Raw genomic sequence first — 22,802 nt, 5'->3', positions numbered from 1 at the left:
AGAATATATAAAATATATAAATATATAACCTGTACATTATATATATAAAATAGTGATAACAGCAGTTTGTGTATATATATAAAACAGCAGTTTGTGTATATACACACACACAAACTGCTGTTACTATCACTATTTTTGCTGTTGTAACTTAATAGGGATGAAATCCCTCAGAAGAGACTTAAATTATGGGTCTTCTTGGGAAGAAAGTGAATGATCTTTGTCTTATGTGACCCATGTGCTTTACATGGCATCTTATTTAATCCTCATGGTGGTAAGTAAGAATGATATTGTTTTATGGAGACTGAAACTTGGGCTCAGATAGCTGGGCAAGTTGCCAAGAGTCACACACATAGTAAGTGGCAGAGGCAGGGGTGGCCTCCGGGCTTGATTTCAAAGGCACTAAACTGTAGTGACTTAAATTCCTGAGGAAGCTGTGGCTGGGATCCACTCTTTTTTTTTTTTTGAGTGGAGGCTGGGACTATGGACCACTGGCTTCTGGCCTGAGGAAGGGTGTGGATGACAGAACATACTCAGTAGTTGGAGAGAAGCATCTTGCCCGAGAAGTGTTGTAAAGTCTTGGAAAGGAAGCCTGGAGCTGTCAAAGCCCCAGGCGATGGGAGGAATATTGGCTTGCCACTTCTCTCTCCTATTTCTCCCCTTAAATGTAGTCTTCATATTCAGATGCTTTCAACTTCCAGACCCTCCACCAGGGATGGCCCATCTTGCCCACTGTGAGCTTTCTCACCTCTTTTCCTAGGCTGTAGCAGTTCCCTTCACTCCCTTTACTCTCCCCTCTCTCATCTGCCAGCTGATCAACCTCTTCTTTAAAACCTTTTCTTTGCACAATGGAATGATGTACTGGCTTCTTACCCAAACCAAAATAGTATAGGTTCTATTTATCTTTTCTATGCTTAGACAGGAAAAATCAAAATCTTCAATTCTCTTGAATTTTGGATGACTCAATGCTCAGGCTAGTACTGAACAAATGGCCAAAAAAAAAAAAAAAGCTTTCTTCTTTTGAAATAAGTTAGGTGAGAACTGGAGAGCAGTTTGGTGAGAAGGGGAATGTGAGGCATACTGAGGAATAAAAAGCTAGGGGGTTTTAGTCTTATGATCATAAACTTCAGAAGATTCCTGTGCATGATTTATCTTAAGTTCAGGAAGAAAAATGAGAGTGATGACTCAGTGGTAGCTTAGCATGAATAACTTAAGCTCAACCATAGGATCTCAGCACCCAGGCTTCTTCATCACTACAATGGAAAACTTAGATGTGGTGATCACTAGAACCCCACTGACTGACCACAGAGGAATTATACCTTACCTCTGCAATGGGATATTTCTTAGCGCAAGTGCTATTTGCTGGATCCGGAATTTCTCTGCTACACCACTGAGGTCTGAGGGCCACTAGGAGAACAAATAACCTATAGATAAAGAAAACAGTGACATTTTCTTAGGTGTGCACACAGTGGCATGGAAGCACAGGTTCTCAGTGCAGTAACTTCAGTGTAAGGGCTGCTTTTGTATGCAAATAAAATATAAACACTGAAAGACAAAGATGATTTATCGTCCAAGGCTACAGTAGTTTTCTGTGAAATTACAACACAGTCGCTTGGGGTTTGCTAAATAAACCATGGAACCTTTGATCAACCTAATATTTAGCAATCTTTCACTATCCACCTATGCATTCATTCAACAAATATTCATTGAACCCCTAATATGTGACCAGCACAGTGCTACCTGCCGAGCATTGAAGATGACATGTTCTCTACCCTCACTATTTAGCTAACTACAATATTTACAAAGAGTTTGTAATGACAGGTAAATTATGCAAACAGTTGGAAAAAAGACAGGATTCAAAATGGTATAAATAGCTTGAACATAACCATGTTAAAAATGCCAAGAAAAAAGTATTATAGGGAAATATCTGAAATATCTATTAACAGTGATTGTATTTGGCAATAAGAGGAAATATAGATCTTTTATGATGTAGAAGGAAAAATCCTAAAAAATTTCTTATAAATGTATGTGACTTACTTTTTTTTTAAGTTCATGAACAATATGAAACATTTTTAAAGACTTGACTTTGATAAACTTTGATTTTTTTTTTTTTAAGTATGCTTTACAATTTGTCTAACCTTTTGAAGTAAGAGATGTGGCCATGTGACTAGGTTTTCTCCAGAGAAATATGAGCAGAAATGTCTGTGATCTCATAGAGATCATGCAAATGAGGACAATGCCCAAGGGATGGTATGCCAAAAAGATGGAAGAAAACTGTGTCCCCAAATAACTATGGAGCACAGCTGCCCACCAATCTGGATACCTTACCTCAGGGCCATTATATGGAAGATAAATAAAGTATTATTTAAGCCACTGTACTTTGGGTCCTTTTTTTTTTTTTTTTAAGGCAGTTTAGCCTGCACTGTAACTGATCTTCACAATTTCGATGAAGAGGATGCATGTGATCCTAGTTGACTCCTTTTGAATTAAACTTTTTCAAAGTCTACCCAAAGAGAGCTTTGCTTTGAAGTATCTATCACACATTAGATCTTCAATAAATGTACAGCCTGTTAGACAAGTTCAATGGCTGGTAGAATTACTTTGAGTTAGTTTTATTTTGACCTTTTCTCTAACTTTACACAGCATTTGAAGAAAACTTTGTATTGAAAAACCAACTCATTAAAAATATTTTCTTTGAAAAATAATACATGTTTACTAAGGAAATTCTAGAAAATATAGTTAAACAAGAAAAACTAAAATCACCTACAATTTTATCCCCAGATATAAACACCATTAATATTGTGGTTTAGGCTGGGCACAGTGGCTCACACCTGTAATCCCAGAACTTTGGGAGGCTGAGGTGGGTGGATCACAAGTTCAGGAGTTTGAGACCAGCCTGGCCAACATGGCGAAACCCTGTCTCTACCAAAAATACAAAAATTAGCTGGGCATGGTGGTGGGCACCTGTAGTCCCAGCTACTCGGGAGGCTGAGGCAGGAGAATCTCTTGAACCCAGGAAGCAGAGGCTGCAGTGAGCCAAGATCATACCACTGCACTCCAGCCTGGGCGACAGAGCAAGACTCTGTCTGAAAACAAAACAAAGCAAAAATATTGTGGTTTATATCCTTGAGGCAGAGAGTAATTGCCACCCAATATTCATTTTCCCCTCCTTCTTAGGAAGAGGACCCAGGCTTATTAGGACGACAATGCACTCGGCTAACGGACCATAGTTTTGTTTTCTTTTCTTGCAGCTCTACCTCAAAGGAAAGACCACAGTGTTTTTTGTTTTGTTTTGTTTTTTTTTTGGTTGTTGTTATTGCTGTTTTAGGCTGGAGTGCAGTGGCACAATCTTAACTTACTACCACCTCTGCCTCCCAGGTTCAAGCGATTCTCATGCCTCAGCCTCCTGAATACCAGGGACTACAGTTGTGCACCACCAGAGCTGGCTAATTTTTTTATTTTCAGTAGAGAGAGTTTCACCATGTTGTCCAGACTGGTCTCGAACTCCTGACCTGAGGTGGTCTGACCGCCTCAGCCTCTTGAAGTGCTGAGATTACAGGCATGAGCCACTGCACCCAGCCTCAGTCATGTTATTTTGACTTTTATGTTATATATAAAACCAAATTTAATGCTAACTGATATATCTTACATTTGCATCTGTGTGTATGCACTATTTTTAAGAAATGAAAGTACATATTGTTTGGCAGGCTGCCTTTTAAGTGGAACATGGTAAATATTGTTCATACCATTTAATTTCTTTTTTTTTTAGAGACAGTCTTGCTCTGTTGCCAGGGTGGAGTGCAGTGGCGTGATCTCGGTTCACTGCAATCTCTGCTTCCCAGGTTCAAGTGATTCTCCTGCCTTAGCCTCCCGAGTCTCAGCTGGGACTACAGGCACGTGCCACCACACCCAGCTAATTTTTGTATTTTTAGTAGAGCCGGGGTTTCACCGTGTTGGCCAGGATGGTCTCGATCTCCTGACCTTGTGATCCACCTGCCTTGGCCTCCCAAAGTGCCGGGATTACAGGCGTGAGCCACTGCGCCTGGCCTGCCATACCATTTAATTTCTACATCATCTTTCATGGGTACATAATATGTTATAGTACAAGATATATCAGGATTTAGTTAACCAATCCCTTATCATTGGGCATTTAGGTTGTCTCAAATATTTTTCTTTTCTGAAAATTATTTCAGTGAATATCTGCAGACATCTATAATAGAATAGGCTTGGCACAGTGGCTCATGCCTGTAATCCCAGTACTTTGGGAGGCTGAGGCAGGTGGATCACTTGAGGTCAGGAGTTCGGGAACAGCCTGGCCAACATGATGAAACCCTGTCTCTAATAAAAAATACAAAAATTAGCTGGGTGTGGTAGTGGGTACCTGTAATCCCAGCTACTCGGGAGGCTGAGGCAGGACAATTGCTTGAACCTGGGAGGCGGAGGTTGCAGTGAGCCGAAATCACACCACAGGACTTCAGCCTGGGTGACAAGAGTGAAACTCTGTCTCAAAAAATTTTTTTTGAAAAAAAAAAAGTATATACATACATATATATGAGATACATTTCCAGTTAGAGATTATTAAATCAAAAGGTATATTTTTAAGGATTTGACACATACTGTCACCCAAAGTGGTGAAATAAGTTTAGTCTCTCACTAGGAATGTGTGAGAGTGTCCATTTCCCTGACCCATGGTAGCAACAGCTATTATCATTTTTTTAAAAGCCTCATTTACCCAATTGGTAGGTGTAACCAACTCACTTTTGCTGGAAGTAATGCGTTGAGAAAATGCCCACCATGATGATAGCAATACAAATGCTTGGTGCCACAAACGCCATCCAATTGGCTTTTCCTGAAAAGTTAGGAAATCCTGTGACTGAGTGAGTGAGTTATCGTCAATGAACATTTCAAAATCTTGATTGGTATATGAGCCCTCTGGGCCTTACCCACAGCTCCTGGACAGCTGTGCTCAGGAACAAGGTAAATTCATTTTTGTCTACGCAGTGTGGGAAATGGGACCCTAAGGGGACCAATTCTATGGTTCTAAGAGGAGCTCTGGCCCTACAGGGCGCCTCCCACTCACAGGGGCAGAAAGAAAGGAGGCATGGAATGCAAAGCACAGTTGTGAATTGGGAGCCCTGTCTTAGTCCTGGCTATGCTGCTAGCAGATGTGTAATCTGTGGACTTCAGTTTCTTTTTTTTTTTTTTGAGATGGAGTCTCACTGTGTCTCCCACGCTGGAGTGCAATGGTGCAATCTTGGCTCACTGCAACCTCTACCTCCCGGGTTCAAGTGATTCTCCTGTCTCAGCCTCCCAAGTAGCCAGAACTACAGGCGCATGCCACCACCCCTGGATAATTTTTGTATTTTTAGTAGAGACGGGGTTTCACCATATTGGCCAGGCTGGTCTTGAACTCCTGACCTCATGATCTGCCCACCTCAGCCTCCCAAAGTGCTGGGATTACAGGCGCGAGCCACCATGCCCGGCCTGGACTTCAGTTTCTTGATCTATAAAATGTGAATGGTGACATGTACCTTGCTGGTTGTTATGAAGATCAGAGATGGTATATTTAAAGCACATGGCAGTGTGTCTGAATATAGGAGGTCCTCAAGAAACAGTAGCTATTAATTTTAGCAAAGTATGGCATAAGCCTTTATCTAGCTAGGGTGATTGTGAAATTTTTGAAATATTTGAAATTGTGCCTATTCCTTCCTATGAAAAGAACTACGGCATTTTACTACTTATTGGAATTGTCCATTAATTTATCCAGCACTTGCTGAGTAGTAACCATGTAACAGGCTTTGTTAGGTGCTGGGATACAAAGATAAATAGGACATGGCTCTGCTGTCTAAAGAAGTCATGAATATAGTATAGGATACAGATGTGTGAACATGTAAACAATAAGCCATGATGCCATGGTGATATGGTTTGGCTGTGTGCCCACCCAAATCTCATCTTGAATTGTAATTCCCATCATCCCCACATGTGGTGGGAGGGACCCACTGGGAGGTAATTGAATCATGGGGGCAGTTACCCTGTGCTACTGTTCTCATGCTATGAGGGAGTTCTTGCAAGAATCTGATGGTTTCATAAGGGGCTTTACCCCTGCTTTGCTCTCATTCTTCTCTCTCCCGCTGCCTTATGAAGAAGGATGTGTTTGCTTTCCCTTCAACCATGATGTAAGTTTCCTGAGGCCTCCCTAGTCATGCTGAATTATGAGTCAATTAAACCTCTTTCCTTTATAAATTACCCAGTCTCAGGTATGTCCTTATAGCAGCATGAGAACAGACTAATATAGTAAGTAAATTGGTACCATAGAGAGTGGGGCACTGCTGTAAAGATACCTGAGGATGTGGAAGCAGCTTTGGAAATGAATGAAGGCAGAGGTTGGAACAGTTTGGAGGGCTCCAAAGAAGACAGGAAAACGTGGGAAAGTTTGGAATTTCCTAGAGACTTGGAGGGCTCAGAAGATAGGAAGATGTGGGAAAGTTTGGAACTTCCTAGAGACTTGTTGAATGGCTTTGACCAAAATGCTCATAGTGATATGAACAATGAAATTGAGGCTGAGGTGGTCGCAGATGGAGATGAGGAACTTGTTGGGAACTGGAGTAAATGCTATTCTTGCTATGCAAACAGACTGGTGGCATTTTGTACCTGCCCCAGAGATCTTTGGAACTTTGAACTTGAGAGAGATGATCTAGGATATCTGGCAGAAGAAATTTCTAAGCAGCAAAACATTCAAGAGGAAGCAGAACATAAAAGTTTGAAAAATTTGCAGCCTGATGATGCAATAGAAAAGAAAACCCTATTTTCTGAGGAGAAAGTCAAGCTGGCAGCAGAAATTTCCATAGGTAATGAGGAGCCAAATGTTAATTACCAAGACAATGAGGAAAATGTCTTCCGAGCATGTTAGGAACCTTCATGACAGCCCCTCCCATCACAGGCCTGGAGGCCTAGGAGGGAAAAATGGTTTTCAGGGCTGGGTCCAGGGCCCCCACTTCTGTGTGCAGCCTTGGGACTTGGTGCTCTGCATCCCAGCCACTCCAGCTGTGGCTAAAAGGGGTCAACATACAGCTCAGGCTGTTGCTTCATAGGGTGCAAGCCCCAGGTCTTGGCAGCTTCCATATGATGTTGGGCCTGTGGGTTTGTGGAGGTAAAGAATTCAGGTTTGGAGAACTTTGCCTAGATTTCACAGGATGTATGGAAGTGCCTGGATGCCCAGGCAGAAGTTTGCTGCAGGGGCAGAGCCCTCATGGAGAACTTCTGCTACGGCATTGTGGAAGAGAAATGTGAGGTGCAAGCCCCTACACAGAGTCCCCACTGGGCACTGCCTAGTGGAGCTGTGAAAAGAGGGCCACTGTCCTCCAGACCCTAGAATGGTAGATCCACTGACAGCTTGCACCATACACCTGGAAAAGCTGCAGACACTCAATGCCAGCCATGAAGGCAGTTGGAAGGGGGCTGTACTCTGCAAAGCCATAGCGGCAGAGCTGCCCAAGGCTGTGGGAGCCCACCTCTTACATCAGCATAACCTGATGTGAGACATGGGGTTAACCTATTTATGCCTGAAATTGCCATTTTTTGAATTATTACATGAGTGAAAAATCTGACCTTGGTGATGACCTTGAGCAGTAGGATATAAATAACTCCCACATGCTTAGTGTTCCAATAATGGAACACTAGGCATAAGTGGGTCTGGGCAGGAGATCATTTTGGAGCTTTAAGATTTAATGATTGCCCTATTGGCTTTTGGACTTGCATGGGGCCCTGTAGCCCCTTTGTTTTGGCCAATTTCTCCCATTTGGAAGGGGTGTATTTTCCCAATGCCTGTACCCCCTTTATAGCTAGGAAGTAACTAGCTTGTTTTTTATTTTATAGGCTCATAGGTGGAAGAGACTTGCTTTGTCTCAGATGAGACTTTGGACTTGGACTTTTGGACTATTACTGGAATGACCTAAGACTTCAGGGGACTGTTGGAAAGGCGTGATTGTGTTTTGAAATGTGAGGAAATGAGATTTGGATAGGGTCAGGGGTGGAATGATATGGTTTGGCTGTGTCCCCACCCAAATCTTATCTTGAACTGTAGTTCCCATGATCCCCACGTGTGGTGGGAGGGACTTTCTGGGAGGTAATTCAATCATGGGGGCAGTTATCTCCATGCTGTTCTCGTGATAGTGAGTGAGTTCTCACAAGAATCTGACAGTTTTCTAAGGGGCTTTCCCCCACTTGGCTCTCATTATTCTCTCTCCTGGCACCTTGTGAAGAAGGACGTGTTTGCTTTCCCTTCTGGCATGATTATAAGTTTCCTGAGGCTTCCCCAGCCCTGTGGAACTGTGAATTAAACTGCTTTTCTCTATAAATTATCCAGTCTCAGGTATGTCCTTATAGCAGTGTGAGAATGGACTAATTCACATGGGATATGTATGAAAGCAGGCGTGTATGCAATGTCCAGAGAGGTATAGCAGAGAACAACATGGAAAACTGGTTCACAAGTAGCAGAGGAAGGTTTTGCAAAAGGCACAATGTCAAAAGTTTAGAGTTGATTAGCTGGGCATGGTGGCAGAAGCCCACAGTCTCAACTACTTGTGAGGCTGAGGCATGAGAATCACTTGAGCCCAGGATTTCGAGGCTGCAGTGAGCTATGATCATGCCACTATACTCCAACCTGGACAATAGAGTGAGACACTGTCTCAAAAAAATAAAAAATGTAGAGTTGGAGGATGAATAGGAGTCAGCTAAATGGATAAGCTAACAAAGGAAGACCAGACCAGAAAAAAAAAACAAAAAAATAAAACTGTGCAAAGTCATGGAAGGAGGGAACAGCCAGTACTTTCAGGCGACTACAGGAAGTCTGGTCTTGCTCCATAATGAATGCTGAAGTGTGTGGCAAAGGATCAAACTAGATGGGTAAACAGGACCATGTGAACCTGGCAAGTATGGAGTTTGAGTTCTAGCTGGAAGGGGCCCTTGGGGAACCACTGATGAGTTACAAGAAGAGAAGTAATGCCAGCATCTGGAGTCTTGCAGAAAGACTCCTCTTCTGATTGAATGAAAAACAGGCTGGGAGGGAGAGTGAACAGGAGGAGCTAGAGGCCAGAGACCTGTTAGGGCCCATGAGAAGTGTCAACAGGGCTGAATAGGGAAGTTAATGGAGGCAGCCTTTTTTCTACCCCATACAATCAGGAGGATCTGGCCTTCCTTTCTTTTTTAATTGAGATGGGTCTTGTTATGTTGCCCAGGCTGGTGTGGAACTCCTGTGTTCAATCAATCCTCGCACCTTGGCCTCCCAAAGTGCTAGGGGGAGCCACGACACTTGGTCAAATCTCATGTTTCTTCAGCATCTGCTTTCCTTTCTGGGCAGATGGAGCAAGTTTGGAGTAAAACCAGTAGCAAGATGCTGAGTCCTTTTTTTTATTATTTTATTTTATTTTTGAGACAGTCTTGCTCTGTCACCCAGGCTGGAGTGCAGTGGTGCAATCTCAGCTCCCTGCAACCTCTGCCTCCTGGGTTCAAGTGATTCTCTTGCCTCAGCCTCCCGAATAGCTGGGATTACAGGAGTGCACCACCACTCCCAGCTAATTTTTGTCTGAGTCCTTAATCTACATTAACCAAGCAAGTTAACTTTCTTTTGTCCTTTTTTTTTTTTGAGACATAGTCTCACTCTGTCACCCAAGCTGGAGTGCAGTGGTGCCATCTCAGTTCACTGCAAGCTCCGCCTCCCGGGTTCATGCCATTCTCTTGCCTCCCAAGTAGCTGGGACTACAGGCACCTGCCACCACGCCCGGCTAATTTTTTTGTATTTTTTTTTGTAGAGATGGGGTTTCACTGTGTTAGCCAGGATGGTCTGGATCTCCTGACCTCGTGATCCGCCCACCTCGGCCTCCCAAAGTGCTGGGATTACAGGCACGAGTCACCGTGCCTGGCTGCAAGTTAACTTTCATGGGAGTGCTCAGGATATGAGAAGAAGTCTTGTCAATTTCCCAGTGGAGAGTTACCTGGCATAGAACAAGAAAGTCTCTTGAATGATCAACTTGATGCTTCACGTCACAAAGCAAGATGCTTAGAGCAGATGCAAATGAGCATTGCTAGAGAGAACAGTGTAACTTAGCTGGTGGAGGGAAGCCCATGCTAGCTGGGTCACTTACTCATCAGACTCAAATTTAACTTAATTTAAGCAACTCAAATCTGAGATTGATTTGTAGTTCTGCCACTGACCACTTCCATGACCTTGGGTAATCTTTTTGTACCTTAGTCCCCTCACTTTAAAAAAGGCATGATAATCCTTCATTTTTAAAAATTCATTTCATATTGAGTGTCTGGTAGGATGAAGTAGGTATAACCATGTAATTTTGGTAAGGGAATATTAGCAAAAGTATGTGTTATAGGTTGAACTGTGTGATCCTCAAATTTATATGTTGAAGTCCTAAACCCCCAGCCTGACAATGTGACCTCATTTGAAATTAGGATCATTGTATACATGATTAGTTAAGATGAGGTCATACTGGAGTAGAGTGGGCCCCTAATCCAATATGACTGGTGTCCTTATAAGAAGGAGACAATTTGGACACATGGAGAATGCCAGATGAAAGCAGAGACCTACAAGCCAAGTAATATTAATGACTGCCTGCAAATTACTGGAAAAGAGGAGAGAGGCCTGGAATAGATTCTCTCTCATAGCCCTCCGAAGGAACCAACCCTGCTGACACCTTGATCTTGGACTTCTAGACTCTAGAACTGTGAGACAATAGATTTCTGTTGATTAGGCCACCCAGTTTGTGGTGATTCATCGCAGCAGCCCTAGCAAATTAATGTAGTATGCAAAGTGCTTAACAGAATGACTGTTGTATATGCAGTAGCTGCTATTATTATTGTTGATGTAATTCTCATCATTCATGGAACAGATACTTAGTAAGCAAGTCCTGTGTGCTGGGCACCATGCTAGGCCTTGAAGACAGAGGTAAACAGGTATCAGTCCTTGCCTACTGGATTCAGAGTTTTGAGTAGGAATTAAATGTAAGTGCATTATGTAAGGAGCATTTGGGAAGGCTTCCTGAAGGAGGAAGCATTTCTGATGAATTTTGAAACGTGAGTAGACACTGTCTCCAAGAAGATAGTAGAGTGATAAAGCATTCTATTTAGGAGAAACAGCAAGTGTAAAGTGACAGCAAGAAAGTTATTAGTGAATTAAAGAAAATCTGGTTATCTCTATACCAAATGTAATAGAAGTGCATGCCTGTGCAAGAATCCAGGGTGGACTCATTATCCTTAACATTGCCTCTCACCTTGCAGACAAAATTCCCTCTCATTTCCTTGGGAACTTTCGCCAGCAGCTGTCAAAGCTGTCATCCACAGGACATATGTCACTCGGGGCTGCAGGCTGTTTATTGGATGTGAATTTTGGGAGACTCTATAGGGAATTTCTGAAAGGAAGATAAAGATGAAGAAAGGCACGTATTAAAGGATATGGCTTTTAATGTAGGCTTCTACTCATTTTTACTCTTTAATGCTTCATTTAATTTGGAAGGAAAAAGCATTTTGCTATTTTAAAATAGTCCAAATCCCTCAGTACTTAATACCTTAATAGGCCCTAGACATTGTCATTTATGGATATCTCACTCCACAGCATATCAAACAAATTATTTTTTTTGTAGTAAAATCTTTTATTTTTACTTTATTTTCTAATTTTCTTTTATCTTTTTTGTGTTTTGTGGTAAAATCTTTTGAATAAATTTTTGTTGTTTTGCTTTTGAAAATATTTAGCTATAGTTAACTCCCTTTATTTCCAATGATGATAATATTTCTAGTATTTATCAGGCTTATTTGGGAGTTCTGGAGGTGAAATGTTAAATGTACAAATTGTTTTCAAGGCTGTGGAATCTTTTTTTTTTTTTTTTTGGAGACAGGGTCACTCTCTGTTGCCAGGCTGGAGAGCAGTGACGCGATTTCAGCTCACTGCAACCTCCGACTCCTGGGTTCAAGCAATTCTCCTGCCTCAGCTTCCCAAGTAGCTGGGACAACAAGTGTGTGCCACCATATCCAGCTAATTTTTGTATTTTTAGTAGTGATGGGGTTTCACCATGTTGGCCTGGCTGGTCTCAAACTCCTGGCCTCAAGTAATCTGCCTGCCTCAGTCTCCCAAAATGCTGGATTACAAGTGTGAGCCCCTGCATCCGGCCAGTTATGAAATTTTGTATTTTGTATTTTTTTGAGATGGAGTCTTGCTCTGTCGCCCAGGCTAGAGTGCAGTGGCATGATCTCGGCTCACTGTAACCTCTGCTTCCTAGGTTCAAGCAATTCTCCTGCCTCAGCCTCCCGAGTAATTGGGACTACAGGTGTGTGCCACCATGCCTGGCTAATTTTTGTATTTTTAGTAGAGATGGGGTTTCACCATGTTGGCCAGGCTGATCTTAAAATCCTGGCCTCAAGTGATCTGCCCACCTCAGCCTCCCAAAGTGCTGGGATTACAGGCGTGAGCCCCCACACCTGGCCTATATAAGTTTAACAATTAATGAAACAGACATTCACTTAACATTTTTTTTTTTTTGAAACAGAGTCTTGCTCTGTCACCCAGGTTAGAGTACAGTGACACATCATGGCTCACTGCAACCTCTACCTCCTGGGTTCAAGCAATTCTTCAGCCTCAGCCTCCTGAGTAACTGGGATTATAGGCATGTGCCACCATGCCTGGCTAAGTTTTGTATTTTTAGTAGAGATGGGGTTTCACCATTCTGATCAGGCTGGTCTCAAACTCCTGACCTCGTGATCTGCCCACCTCAGCCTCCCAAAGTGCTGGAATTACAGGCATGAGCCACAGCACCTGGCCTCACTTAACACTTTTAAACTTTGATTTTGCACTTTTCCATTTGTAGGCTCTGGGCCCTGAGCTTATAGGGTATAATATGAGGATCTTCTTCAGTATGACATAAAATCATTAAAAACTAGAGCAACGATACTTAGATTAGATTTATCTGGCAACTGTAAACCTAGATTACCAGTGCCTTATGTTCTCAACACCCCTGCAGTTTTCTCTGTAGGAAAGATTTTGTGTTTTGAGTAAACACATCGAGTAAATAAGCACTGATGTTGTTTTTTTAATCTAAGAAACATGAGTGTGGGTACCCTTTAGTAAACAGACAATCTTCTCCAGTGGCCTGTTGGGTGTGGATTTTGGAGTGACTTTTCAAAAGCTGGGGAGGATGGCAGAGTCAAGGCCAGCACTTTGGTAGAAGTAGCCTGTGTCAGCTAAAAAAAAAAAAAAAAAAAAAACTGAGACAAATTTTAATAGTTTTTTTTTTTTCTTTTTTAAGATGGAGTCTCGCTCTGTCACCCAGGCTGGAGTGCAATGGCACAATCTCGGCTCACTGCAACCTCAACACATACTGGCTCACAAACTCCAAGGCAAGTCAGAGATGTCTTGCATGCTGAATTTATTTCAACAGTCATAAATATGAGTGCCTACACTGGACAAGGCACTGACAATACAAAAGCATAGAATCTGCCTCAAAAAGTCCACTATCTAATGGCGAAAAGAGACCCCTTCCATTATCCCATCCCTGCTTACTATGGGTAATCAGCAAGATGAAGTCCTATAATATTACCTCTACTCCACCCAAAGGGGTTGAAGCCCATGCAGATAATTTATTCACCATGACTATCAGAGAATTTGTATATTTTACATCCTGTTGAGAAAAGTCCTTGTGGAAAATTCTCAAGTCTCCTCTAGCCTGGTGAAATTGCTTGCATAAACTTAAGCTATATGAATGAGCTCAAAAAGCCCTTTCTCTCGTCCTGAAATAGGGGATTAAAAAATTAATTTTAGAGAGACCTTCTGTTCCTCCTGCTGTAGCAAAACATCAGCAAGCGCCAGGGAATCAACTGTCCAACTGTGTGAGGGCATCCTTAACTCTGGGAGTGAAATGAGACACTGGAACAGAAGGGAAGGGATTTGTATGGGTTGCTGGGCCAATAAAGTTTATCCACACACACACACACACATATGCACACATATTAGAAGAACAAAAATAGAAGCTCCATGGGAAGAGGCAGTGAGGAGGATGACGGTGTCAGCAGTTTGGTTGGCAAAATAGGCTGAGTTGTATAATAGGAGAAAGAAGTTAAGATGTCAAGCAGGAAATACTGGTCCTGCTCCCTCTGGGCTGTGATCTCTGGCAGAGATAAAAGAGGCCATTCAATCCTTGGCGGTCTGAAAACTTACACTCAGGGTGGTTCAATGATAAAGGCACCAGTGTAGGAAGATGTGATAGTTGCCAGTCATTGGAAAGGCTGTAGATAGGAAGTTCAAGTGGTACTAGACAAAACAGCTGCACTGCTACTGGAAACAAGTTTTTGTCTAACGATCTACATTGGATTTAACAAAGGGTAGAGTGGTATTCAGCTGTTTATTTTTATGAAGCACCTACCATGTGTCTGGCTATATTCTAGGCATGAGGAGATAATGCTGAGCAAATTGCCATGGCTTCTTCCCTTAAGATGCTTAGAGACCGTTGGCAAAGACTACTAGGTAGTAGCAAAGTACAATGTGTTCTCCAGTAGAAAAATGTGCTGGCCATGGCTCTACTGGTGCACATGGCAATATGGACAAGCTTCCAAAGAAGTGGCTGTGCACAGAGCCACCCATATAACTCACTACAATCCAGATACCCGGGCCTCCCCCACCCCCCGGCTCTATACCTTACCTCCTCTGCCAAGGCAGGTCCTTCATTTTTTGCCCTTACTGTGCTCCACATGTGCCATTAATACTGCTGCCTGGTCAATGGTGCTGAAACACCAGTAAGATGGGGCCATCAAAGAAGAACACCTTTCTGCTTTGCCTTTCTCCCTCTTAGGAGAAAGGGTGAAGCCTTTCTCCCTTCTCCCTCCTCCTTAACCTACTACCTCCTACCACTCTCTAGAAAGTGCCCTTGTGAATTCACCAATGATTTCTGGTTGCCAAATGCAATAGGTAGTTGTCAGTCCTTGATTATGACAGTTATATCCCTTTTGTGTACTTTTCCTTTATTTTTTTTCACTCTTTGAGACAGAGTCCAGCTCTGTCGCCCAGGCTGGAATGCAGTGATGCGATTTCAGCTTACTGCAACCTCTGCCACTTGGGCTCAGTGATCCTTACACCTCAGCCTCCCGAGTAGCTGGGACTGCAGGTGCACACCATCATGCCTGGCTAATTTTTTGTAATTTTGGTAGAGACGGGGTTTCACCCTGTTGCCCAGGCTGGTCTTGACCTATTGGGCTCAAACGATCTGCCCACCTGGGCCTCCCAAAGTGCTGTGATTACAGGCGTGAGCCACCATGCCCAGCCTTCTTCTGTGTACTTTTCTATCTCCCTTATAGACTGTGAGCTTGTTGAAGATAGGGAATAGGTCTTATCCATCAACAGATACTGAATTAAATGGAAATTTAACCTAAACTAGTATAAAATAGGACTGTGAATCTGCACTCTCCCTCCCCTTTTAGCTTATTTTTAAATACCCTTATGCAGGCTTTAGAGTCATCAGATTTATGACAAAATAAGGAAGGCATTTTCTTCAACATCCACAAGAGCAGTGTTAAGAATTAACAGACTCAAGAGACTTTTACTATTAAAGTAGATGGCTTACTGTTTAAAAAAAAAAAAAAAGAAGTTGGGCTCGGTGACTTATGCCTGTAATCTCAGCACTGTGGGAGGCCAAGGCAGGTGGATCACCAGAGGTTAGGCGTTCAAGACCAGCCTGGCCAACATGGTGAAACCCCTCCTCTACTAAAAATACAAAAATTAGCAGGGCATGGTGGTGCATATCTGTAATCCCAGCTACTTAGGAGGCTGAGGCAGGAGAATCACTTGAACCTGGGAGGTAGAGGTTGCAGTGAGCTGAGATCATGCCATTGCACTCTAGCCTAGGCAACAGAGCAAGACTCTGTATCAAAAATAATAATAATAATAAAAGAATCAACAGACTATGTTGATCTTTGTGGTTGCAAATGGGTATCTCAGTTTAAACTCTGCCAAAATGAAATTTATTTGGGGGGCAGATTTCACATGAGGAATTCCAGATGCCTCCAGAAGAGATCAATTGATTCCTTACCTCTTGGGGTGAATTTCAGAACGGACTTACTCTGGGACAAGTCCAGGGGGAAGAAATTCTGATCAGTGATATGTTCTGTTTATCAATGGTGGATTCATTCAACAAATGACCGTAAGCCCTTATGATGGCACACTGCAGAGCTGATAAAAAAGCATGACGTAAGTTCACATAGACGGATGTAGAAGGGTCTCTAGCATGTATTTTTGAGAGGTAAAAGCAAGGTGTAGATCAGAATATTGAAAAAGATCTCAACTATTTTCTTGTATATGCATCAATTGTTTTTTTCTGGAGGAATACACAAGGGACTGTTAACAGCCTAAGTGTGAAGGGAAGATGAATTTTCTTTTTATGTCTTTCTGAGTTATTTTTATGTTTTAGTATTATTTATATAATAAAAATTAACCAGCTTTTAAAGTCACACTGTGGACCTCTTAAAGTCAAGAGAGAAGAACAACTCCTCAAGCTTCCCAGGTGAAAATCACTTCTGCAGGCAGCTCTCTGGCAGCTGCATCTCAGGGTGGCTTTGTTGCATTCTTCTTGGACCTACTAACTCTCATAAAGAAATACAAATGTTCCTTCTTTATGATAAATATTCCTGAAAGCTAGCTTCTTACAAAATAAAGAGAAGGTCAAGTCAAGAAAAACAAAACCTCTGAATAAATCAAAGATTGGAACATCAAGTGTGGCAAGTGACTTGGAACTGTACCTGAATGAGTGATCCATGACATCATTTGAGACAACACTCTAGCTAGAGTTTATTTTAATTGCTTTAGTTTTATACTTATAGAATAATTTTGGGCCATAAAGTGTTACTTAAACTGCATCATATTTTGTCCATTTTAAGAAGAAAATAATATGCTATAATAGTAATTGCAAATGTTGGGATTTAAAAGTTCTCCAAATACATTTCTTGTGAACCTCAAAGCCTATACAGGATTGGCAGGGCGCTGTGGCCCACACCTGTAATCCCAGCACTTTGGGAGGCCGAGGTAGGCAAATCACTTGAGCCCAGGAGTTGGTAGACCAGCCTGGACAACACAGGGAGACTCTGTCTCTACAAAAAAAAATTAAAAATTAGCTGGACATGGTGGCATGTACCTGTAGTTCCCACTACTTGGGAGGCTGAGGCAGAAGGATTGCTTGAGCCCAGGGAGGTCAAGGCTGCAGTGAGCTGTGATTGCACCACTGCACTCAGCCTGGGCAACGGAGTGAGGCACTGTCTCAAAAAAAACAAAGAAGTCAATAGTCCATTTACTTCATTTCTCTATCCTTAGCAATTTGCTTGGCACATAACGCATATTCAATAACTTTCTGTTTGTGTGTTTAGATGTCTTTTCTAATTATTCATTCAGTTAACTTTACAAGTATTTATGGATTACTTACTATGTGCCAGGCATTGCGCTAGCACGTGTATAGATAGGCACGCACACCTCCTTGTGTTTTACTGAAATCCAAACAAGAAGGCCCTACTCACTGCATTTGGTTCTCACACATACCACAGAGCTGAGGCTGGGAGTTGGAGTCCCGTTCCTTCCAGTATATCCTGTAATGGAGGAGGCAGCCCATTTGCTCCTGGACTGGAATGCTGTTCCATGAAATTAAAATGCTCCCCTTTTCCTCTGTGATGGCATTAATATGGGGACCACTCAGTGGTGCTGTAAAGTAGGGCACAGGAGGCTTCTGTCACCCTCCAAATCCAAATCATTAAAGCAAAATTTGGCAAAAGGTTCCAAGACTCACCTTTGTGCTTAGAGTTACCCAGGATGGAGCTGCATCCTCCTTGATCCTCTGAGAGTGCATACACACGGATTTCATAACAGGTGTAGGGTTTTATGTTCTCTGCAAGGAAAAGGGAATTCCCTTAACAGCCGTGCCATTACTGGTGACTCACTAAAGGCAGCCTTTTTATTATCTGACACAAATGCTTTCAAGGTGTTTCTTGCCTTTTCCTAGTTTAAAGATGGTTCAAGCAGAGTCTGGACTGATGACCTATGTTACAAATTCTCAGCATCTGATTTGCCATGACGTTGGCTTCTGGAAGTGACTGCTCCCAACTTCAAAGGATGAGATCAACCAACCAACCAACGAACCTGAGTTTCTTTCCATATAAACAAACGATATCACCATGATTAAGAAGGAGACAAAAGCTATTTGAGTTCCAACACAGATTTAAATATAACCACACACACACAGACACACACACACACACCCAGACTGCTTTTGAAACAAACCAAACAACTTGCCTTCAAGAAAAAAAACCTTTTGATTTCTACAAATAAAGCATTTGCAGTTTACAGGAAAGTGAGGCTGGAATTTTGCAGGCATAGAACCTGAATGGCTTTTCTAATTCCATGATGCTTACCAAGATCTGACAGGGCAGATGACACACTCAGGCATAACTAACCAGGATGCTCTGGGTGCAATCCAACCCCTTGTTACCCCACCTCCTCTCCCTCTATGTTCCAGTTAGATTTCAGTTGCCTCCCAGCCTGGAAGATTTAAAAGGTACTTGGGAATTGTTAATGCTCCTTCCTGGCTTTTAAACGGCCACATTTTCAATTTTCTGTCAGTCATGAAGCTTATTGGCAAGTCTTTCTTCCCCGCCAGAATTCCTTATTTCCATGAATCTCAGATTTCTACTGCTTGTGAACAAAGGCCCCTTTAATAGATACCTCTCCTGATATACTTTTACATTTCAAATGAACATTTAAAGGAAAAAGAGATAACTCCTACTAGGTAACTATAGTATCAGAGAGGCAAAGTAAGGACCCTCTCCAGTATTGATTAATGCCCAGCTGATAGGTAGCCAGGGTCCCCTACACTGACAGTTGATTAGGGTTTAACTTTTTTTTTTCAGGAAGAATAATTTTATATCATAGAATAATTTATTAAATTATGTGTATATTATATGAAAATCCATTGCCCATTAAATATTCCAGTAAATAGCACATAAAACTCAGTTGCACAACCAGTGCTGTCAGAAGACACCATGACAAGATCAGAACACATGCCATGGGTAAATTCCAATTTGAGTTCATGAACCAAGTGAAGTGGAGAAAAGGACACAGTCAGCTTAGTATGGTAATCCAAAGACTCCTCGTGGGTGGGATTGACACCAAGAAGCCCAAAGGGCAACATGGAATATGAAATCATGTTTCATGTGGGAGGGGCCAGTGAGTAGCTTTCAGCCCCCAGTGCCTGGCTGTTCTGCCCCTAGTCATGAAAGGGGCCAACCAACCACTGCCTTATGGAGGCATGGGAGTTCCAGATAAGCTCATTAGGCAGACAGTTCCCTTGTATTTTGCCATCCAAAATGTGAATTCAGGACAGAGGCCTTGGAAACTGCTGCATTAGAAGCTGTGGTTTATTTTTGTGAATGGCTCACCTTTAGTGGAGGAGAGAAGACAATGGCTTCGGAACTCAGCTGACATTTCCCTTTCCACCAGGAGTAGAGCCCTCATAGCAAGCTTGTTCCCCAGTTCTGGCCTCAGGAACTCCTATTTTACTGGCTGATTCTTGTATGAATACTCCCTAACAATATCTGCTCCCCACCTCAAAACCTTCAGTGGATGAAGCCCATACTCCTAAGACTTTTTTTTCCTTTCTAGAGTCTGGCTGCAATTTCCAGACTCATTTCCCCCCACTCACATACATACATACATACCTAGTACCCTTCAGCAAAGTCCCTGCCCCCATGTTTATAAACCATCACTTCGGTGGTTTTTCTGCAGAAAGCTAATTTCAACTCGTAAGTGTGGGAGAAGGCAAACATTCAATGGTAACAAGGAAGAAGGCAAAAGAGGGCAGAAGAGGGCCCCCAACAACTCTAGGCGCAGGGAAGGTTTTTTAGACACCATGATGTTATATATTTGTAAAAGGAGTGGCTCTATATGGTCAGAAGCATTTTCACCCAGACAGAACAGGACTAGTCTCTAGCCTAGCCTCCATCAACCTATAAATCAAGAGCTGGGCTGTATTCTGGCCCACTCCAAAATGCCCAAATCTGCCCCAGCCAGATGCTGGTGAAAATCAGTAACAGTGAGTGGGGGGGCCATTTTGAATTAATAATAACCATGAATTGTTAAAATAATATTTAAGTGTTTATTTCCAGACTGTAATATCAACATAAACTAATACCTAACCAAGTGTTTCCAAGCAGGAGAACAACTTTAATAAAGTCATTTTATTCATTAGTATATAGTTTTTTTTTTTTTTGATGGAGTCTCACTCTGTCACCCAGGCTGGAGTGCAATGGCGTAATCTCGGCTCACTGCAATCTCCATTTCCCCGGTTCAAGCAATTATTCTGCCTTAACCTCCTGAGTAGCTGGGATTCCAGGCGCCCACCACCACGCCCAACTAATTTTTGTATTTGTAGTAGAGATGGGGTTTCGCCATGTTGGCCAGGCTGGTCTCGAACTCCTGACCTCAGGGAATCTGCCCACTTCCGCTTCCCAAAGTGTTGGGATTACAAGCGTGAGCCACCGTGCCCAGCCTAGTATATTGATTTAATTCAAATGAATATTATTTCTAAAGTGCATAAAGACACTTATTTCACTAAGTATGGAAAACATCTCTCTTGCCATATAGTTCAAACTATCCCACAGGGATAAGTCCTAATACAGCTTATAATAATGTTTACAATTTCATAGCAGCTTAAAGTTTGGTAAATGCTTTTTCTATTCACTTTCACCTGATTTGATGGGCATAACAGCCCTGAAAGAAAACTGGTTCTACTGCAAAAACCCTAGGGACAGGGAACACACTGCCTTGAGAGGTAATCGATTGTCCCATTAGAGACCATCAAAGGCAGGACACTTCTTTTTCAAAATTGAGCTGATAGCTACTTCTTTTATAATTTCCACACAGGGCTTTAGTTTTTCTCTCCAGAGTAACAAAGGAAAACATACTCTTGTGTGTGTAAAGTCAAAACCAGCAACAGCCATCAAGCCGTCCCATTCCCATGCCCATCTAGAATTCTCTTTTCTAGGCTAAATGGTTTCCAGGTTAGAAGTTCCAGGCTCCTAATAAACTCGGTCATCTTCCTTTGGATGCTTACTGGGTTATGTAGGCAGCATTCTATTTAAGGGTAGTGACGAAAAATTAACCTGCTAGAACTCTGAGCAGCAAGACTGTTAAAGAGGTATACAGTTAAGGATGAACTCATGTATTATCATGCAGTGTGCTATTTATTTCATTTGTGTAAATCTTGTCACCTTAAGCAGGGTGTGTATATCCTCCTAGACAGGTATAATGATTGTTATAGAGACATTATAGGATTTAGAGCTTGAAAACCTTAAAATATTAGCTCTGTCTCATGTAATAATAGTAATATTGATGAGAGCTAAATTACTGAGCCCTTAAAATGTATTAGGCACTGTTCAAAACGTTTTCCACGAAGTAATTCAGCTAGTCTTCACAATAACCCAGTGAGGTAGCTAATATTATTGTCCTACTTTTTCAGATGAGGAAACTGAGGCACAAACGGGTTAAGTAACTTGCCCTAGATCACACAGACAGAGCCAAGACTCAAACTCAGGTAGTATGGCTGCAGAGCCAGAACTTTAAACCACTGATTCAATTCAGTGCTGAATTTATGCTTAACAATGACATTAAGTTCTGCCCAATCATTTTAATGTATTTTCAAATGCGTCCTCTCACTTGATTCTAACCACTGACATATTAGGAAACTGAGGATTAGAAATACCAACTGTCATATAGATAACTCTGGATTTATTACTACACAATAAGTAGCAGAATTGGGAATGAAGGATTTCCTGGTATCCTCATTTATACAATGGCCATACCGACTCTTACTGAAAATGATTGCTTTGAGAGTTATTAAATAAATGAATTCCCCACACAGTTAAGGATGGCCTCATGTATTATCATGCAGTGTGCTATGATAAACAAAGGTGTCTATTACACTGGCTAGTTAATTTAGCTCTCAGCCATACTTGTTTGGTTCAATTATTCATTCATCTTCTTTGGCATTGTGCTAAAGATATGGATTTTCCGTAAAAATAGAGTTTTTGGTCAACCAGTTGGTCATTTATGTCTGCAGTGGAGTATTCTAAAGTGCTGCTGGATGGACTCTAGGTCATCAGTCTCTCTTATCATCTAGCCACCTGTAATTGAAGGCAGGGTTCTGGCTCTTCTCTGCAGTTTCCCCAAACAAATGTGAACTTAGTAACCCTCCAGAAGGAAGGTAAACGATTAGGTACCTGAAATCAGAGCAGACACATTGTAAGGGGGACTCCGCAGCCAGTTTAGAGGGATCTGTGTGTCGTCCCCTGGATGGAGCTGTCTCCATTCCACCACGTACTCCTGAACAGCAGAGAGACCTTTCCTGGGAGGCTGCCAAGTCACCAGAATGTTGCCCATGCTCTCTGAGTTTGCAGAGACCTGGCGAGGAGCTAGCAACCCTTTATCGGGCAGAAAGAGGAGAAACAAAATTTAAAAAGAGGAGGGATAAAGATTTAAACAACAACAAAAAGAGCCAAACAGCTTATCCCAACGAAGTTTTTGGAAGAATATCTACTTACTTTTAAAGACTTTGGAGTCACAGATTTAAGTTCATTCCATTTCTCAGTTCATGGAGAACTAACAACATCAGCTTGTTCAAACATTACATAAAATGTCATGTGCACAATTATTCTCCCCTTCTTCTTCCATTCCTTTCTCTCTCTTCTTTTCTTTTCTTTTTTCTTTTCCTCCCCTTCCTCCCTTT

The 22,802-nt window shown here is 42.1% G+C and overlaps 1 protein-coding gene across 1 annotated transcript in view; it reads right to left on the bottom strand.

Moving 5' to 3' along the window:
• IL12RB2 (interleukin 12 receptor, beta 2) overlaps window positions 1–22,802 on the bottom strand; it is a 92,555-nt gene that overhangs the window by 5,210 nt on the left and 64,543 nt on the right. Inside the window, exons 10-15 of the mRNA XM_011936877.1 lie at window positions 22,297–22,497; window positions 17,814–17,912; window positions 17,570–17,728; window positions 11,277–11,414; window positions 4,756–4,846; window positions 1,322–1,421 (exon numbers count right to left, since the gene is read on the bottom strand). Of these exons, the coding sequence (XP_011792267.1) occupies window positions 1,322–1,421; window positions 4,756–4,846; window positions 11,277–11,414; window positions 17,570–17,728; window positions 17,814–17,912; window positions 22,297–22,497 (788 nt within the window). The remainder of the gene's footprint in view (window positions 1–1,321; window positions 1,422–4,755; window positions 4,847–11,276; window positions 11,415–17,569; window positions 17,729–17,813; window positions 17,913–22,296; window positions 22,498–22,802) is intronic.

The sequence above is a fragment of the Colobus angolensis genome, unplaced genomic scaffold (genome assembly GCF_000951035.1).
Source record: "Colobus angolensis palliatus isolate OR3802 unplaced genomic scaffold, Cang.pa_1.0 Scaffold158, whole genome shotgun sequence".
In the NCBI taxonomy this organism is placed as follows: domain Eukaryota; kingdom Metazoa; phylum Chordata; class Mammalia; order Primates; family Cercopithecidae; genus Colobus; species Colobus angolensis.
The sequence above is the reverse complement of the archived record's forward strand: the minus strand, read 5'-3'. Positions and strand labels throughout refer to the sequence as shown.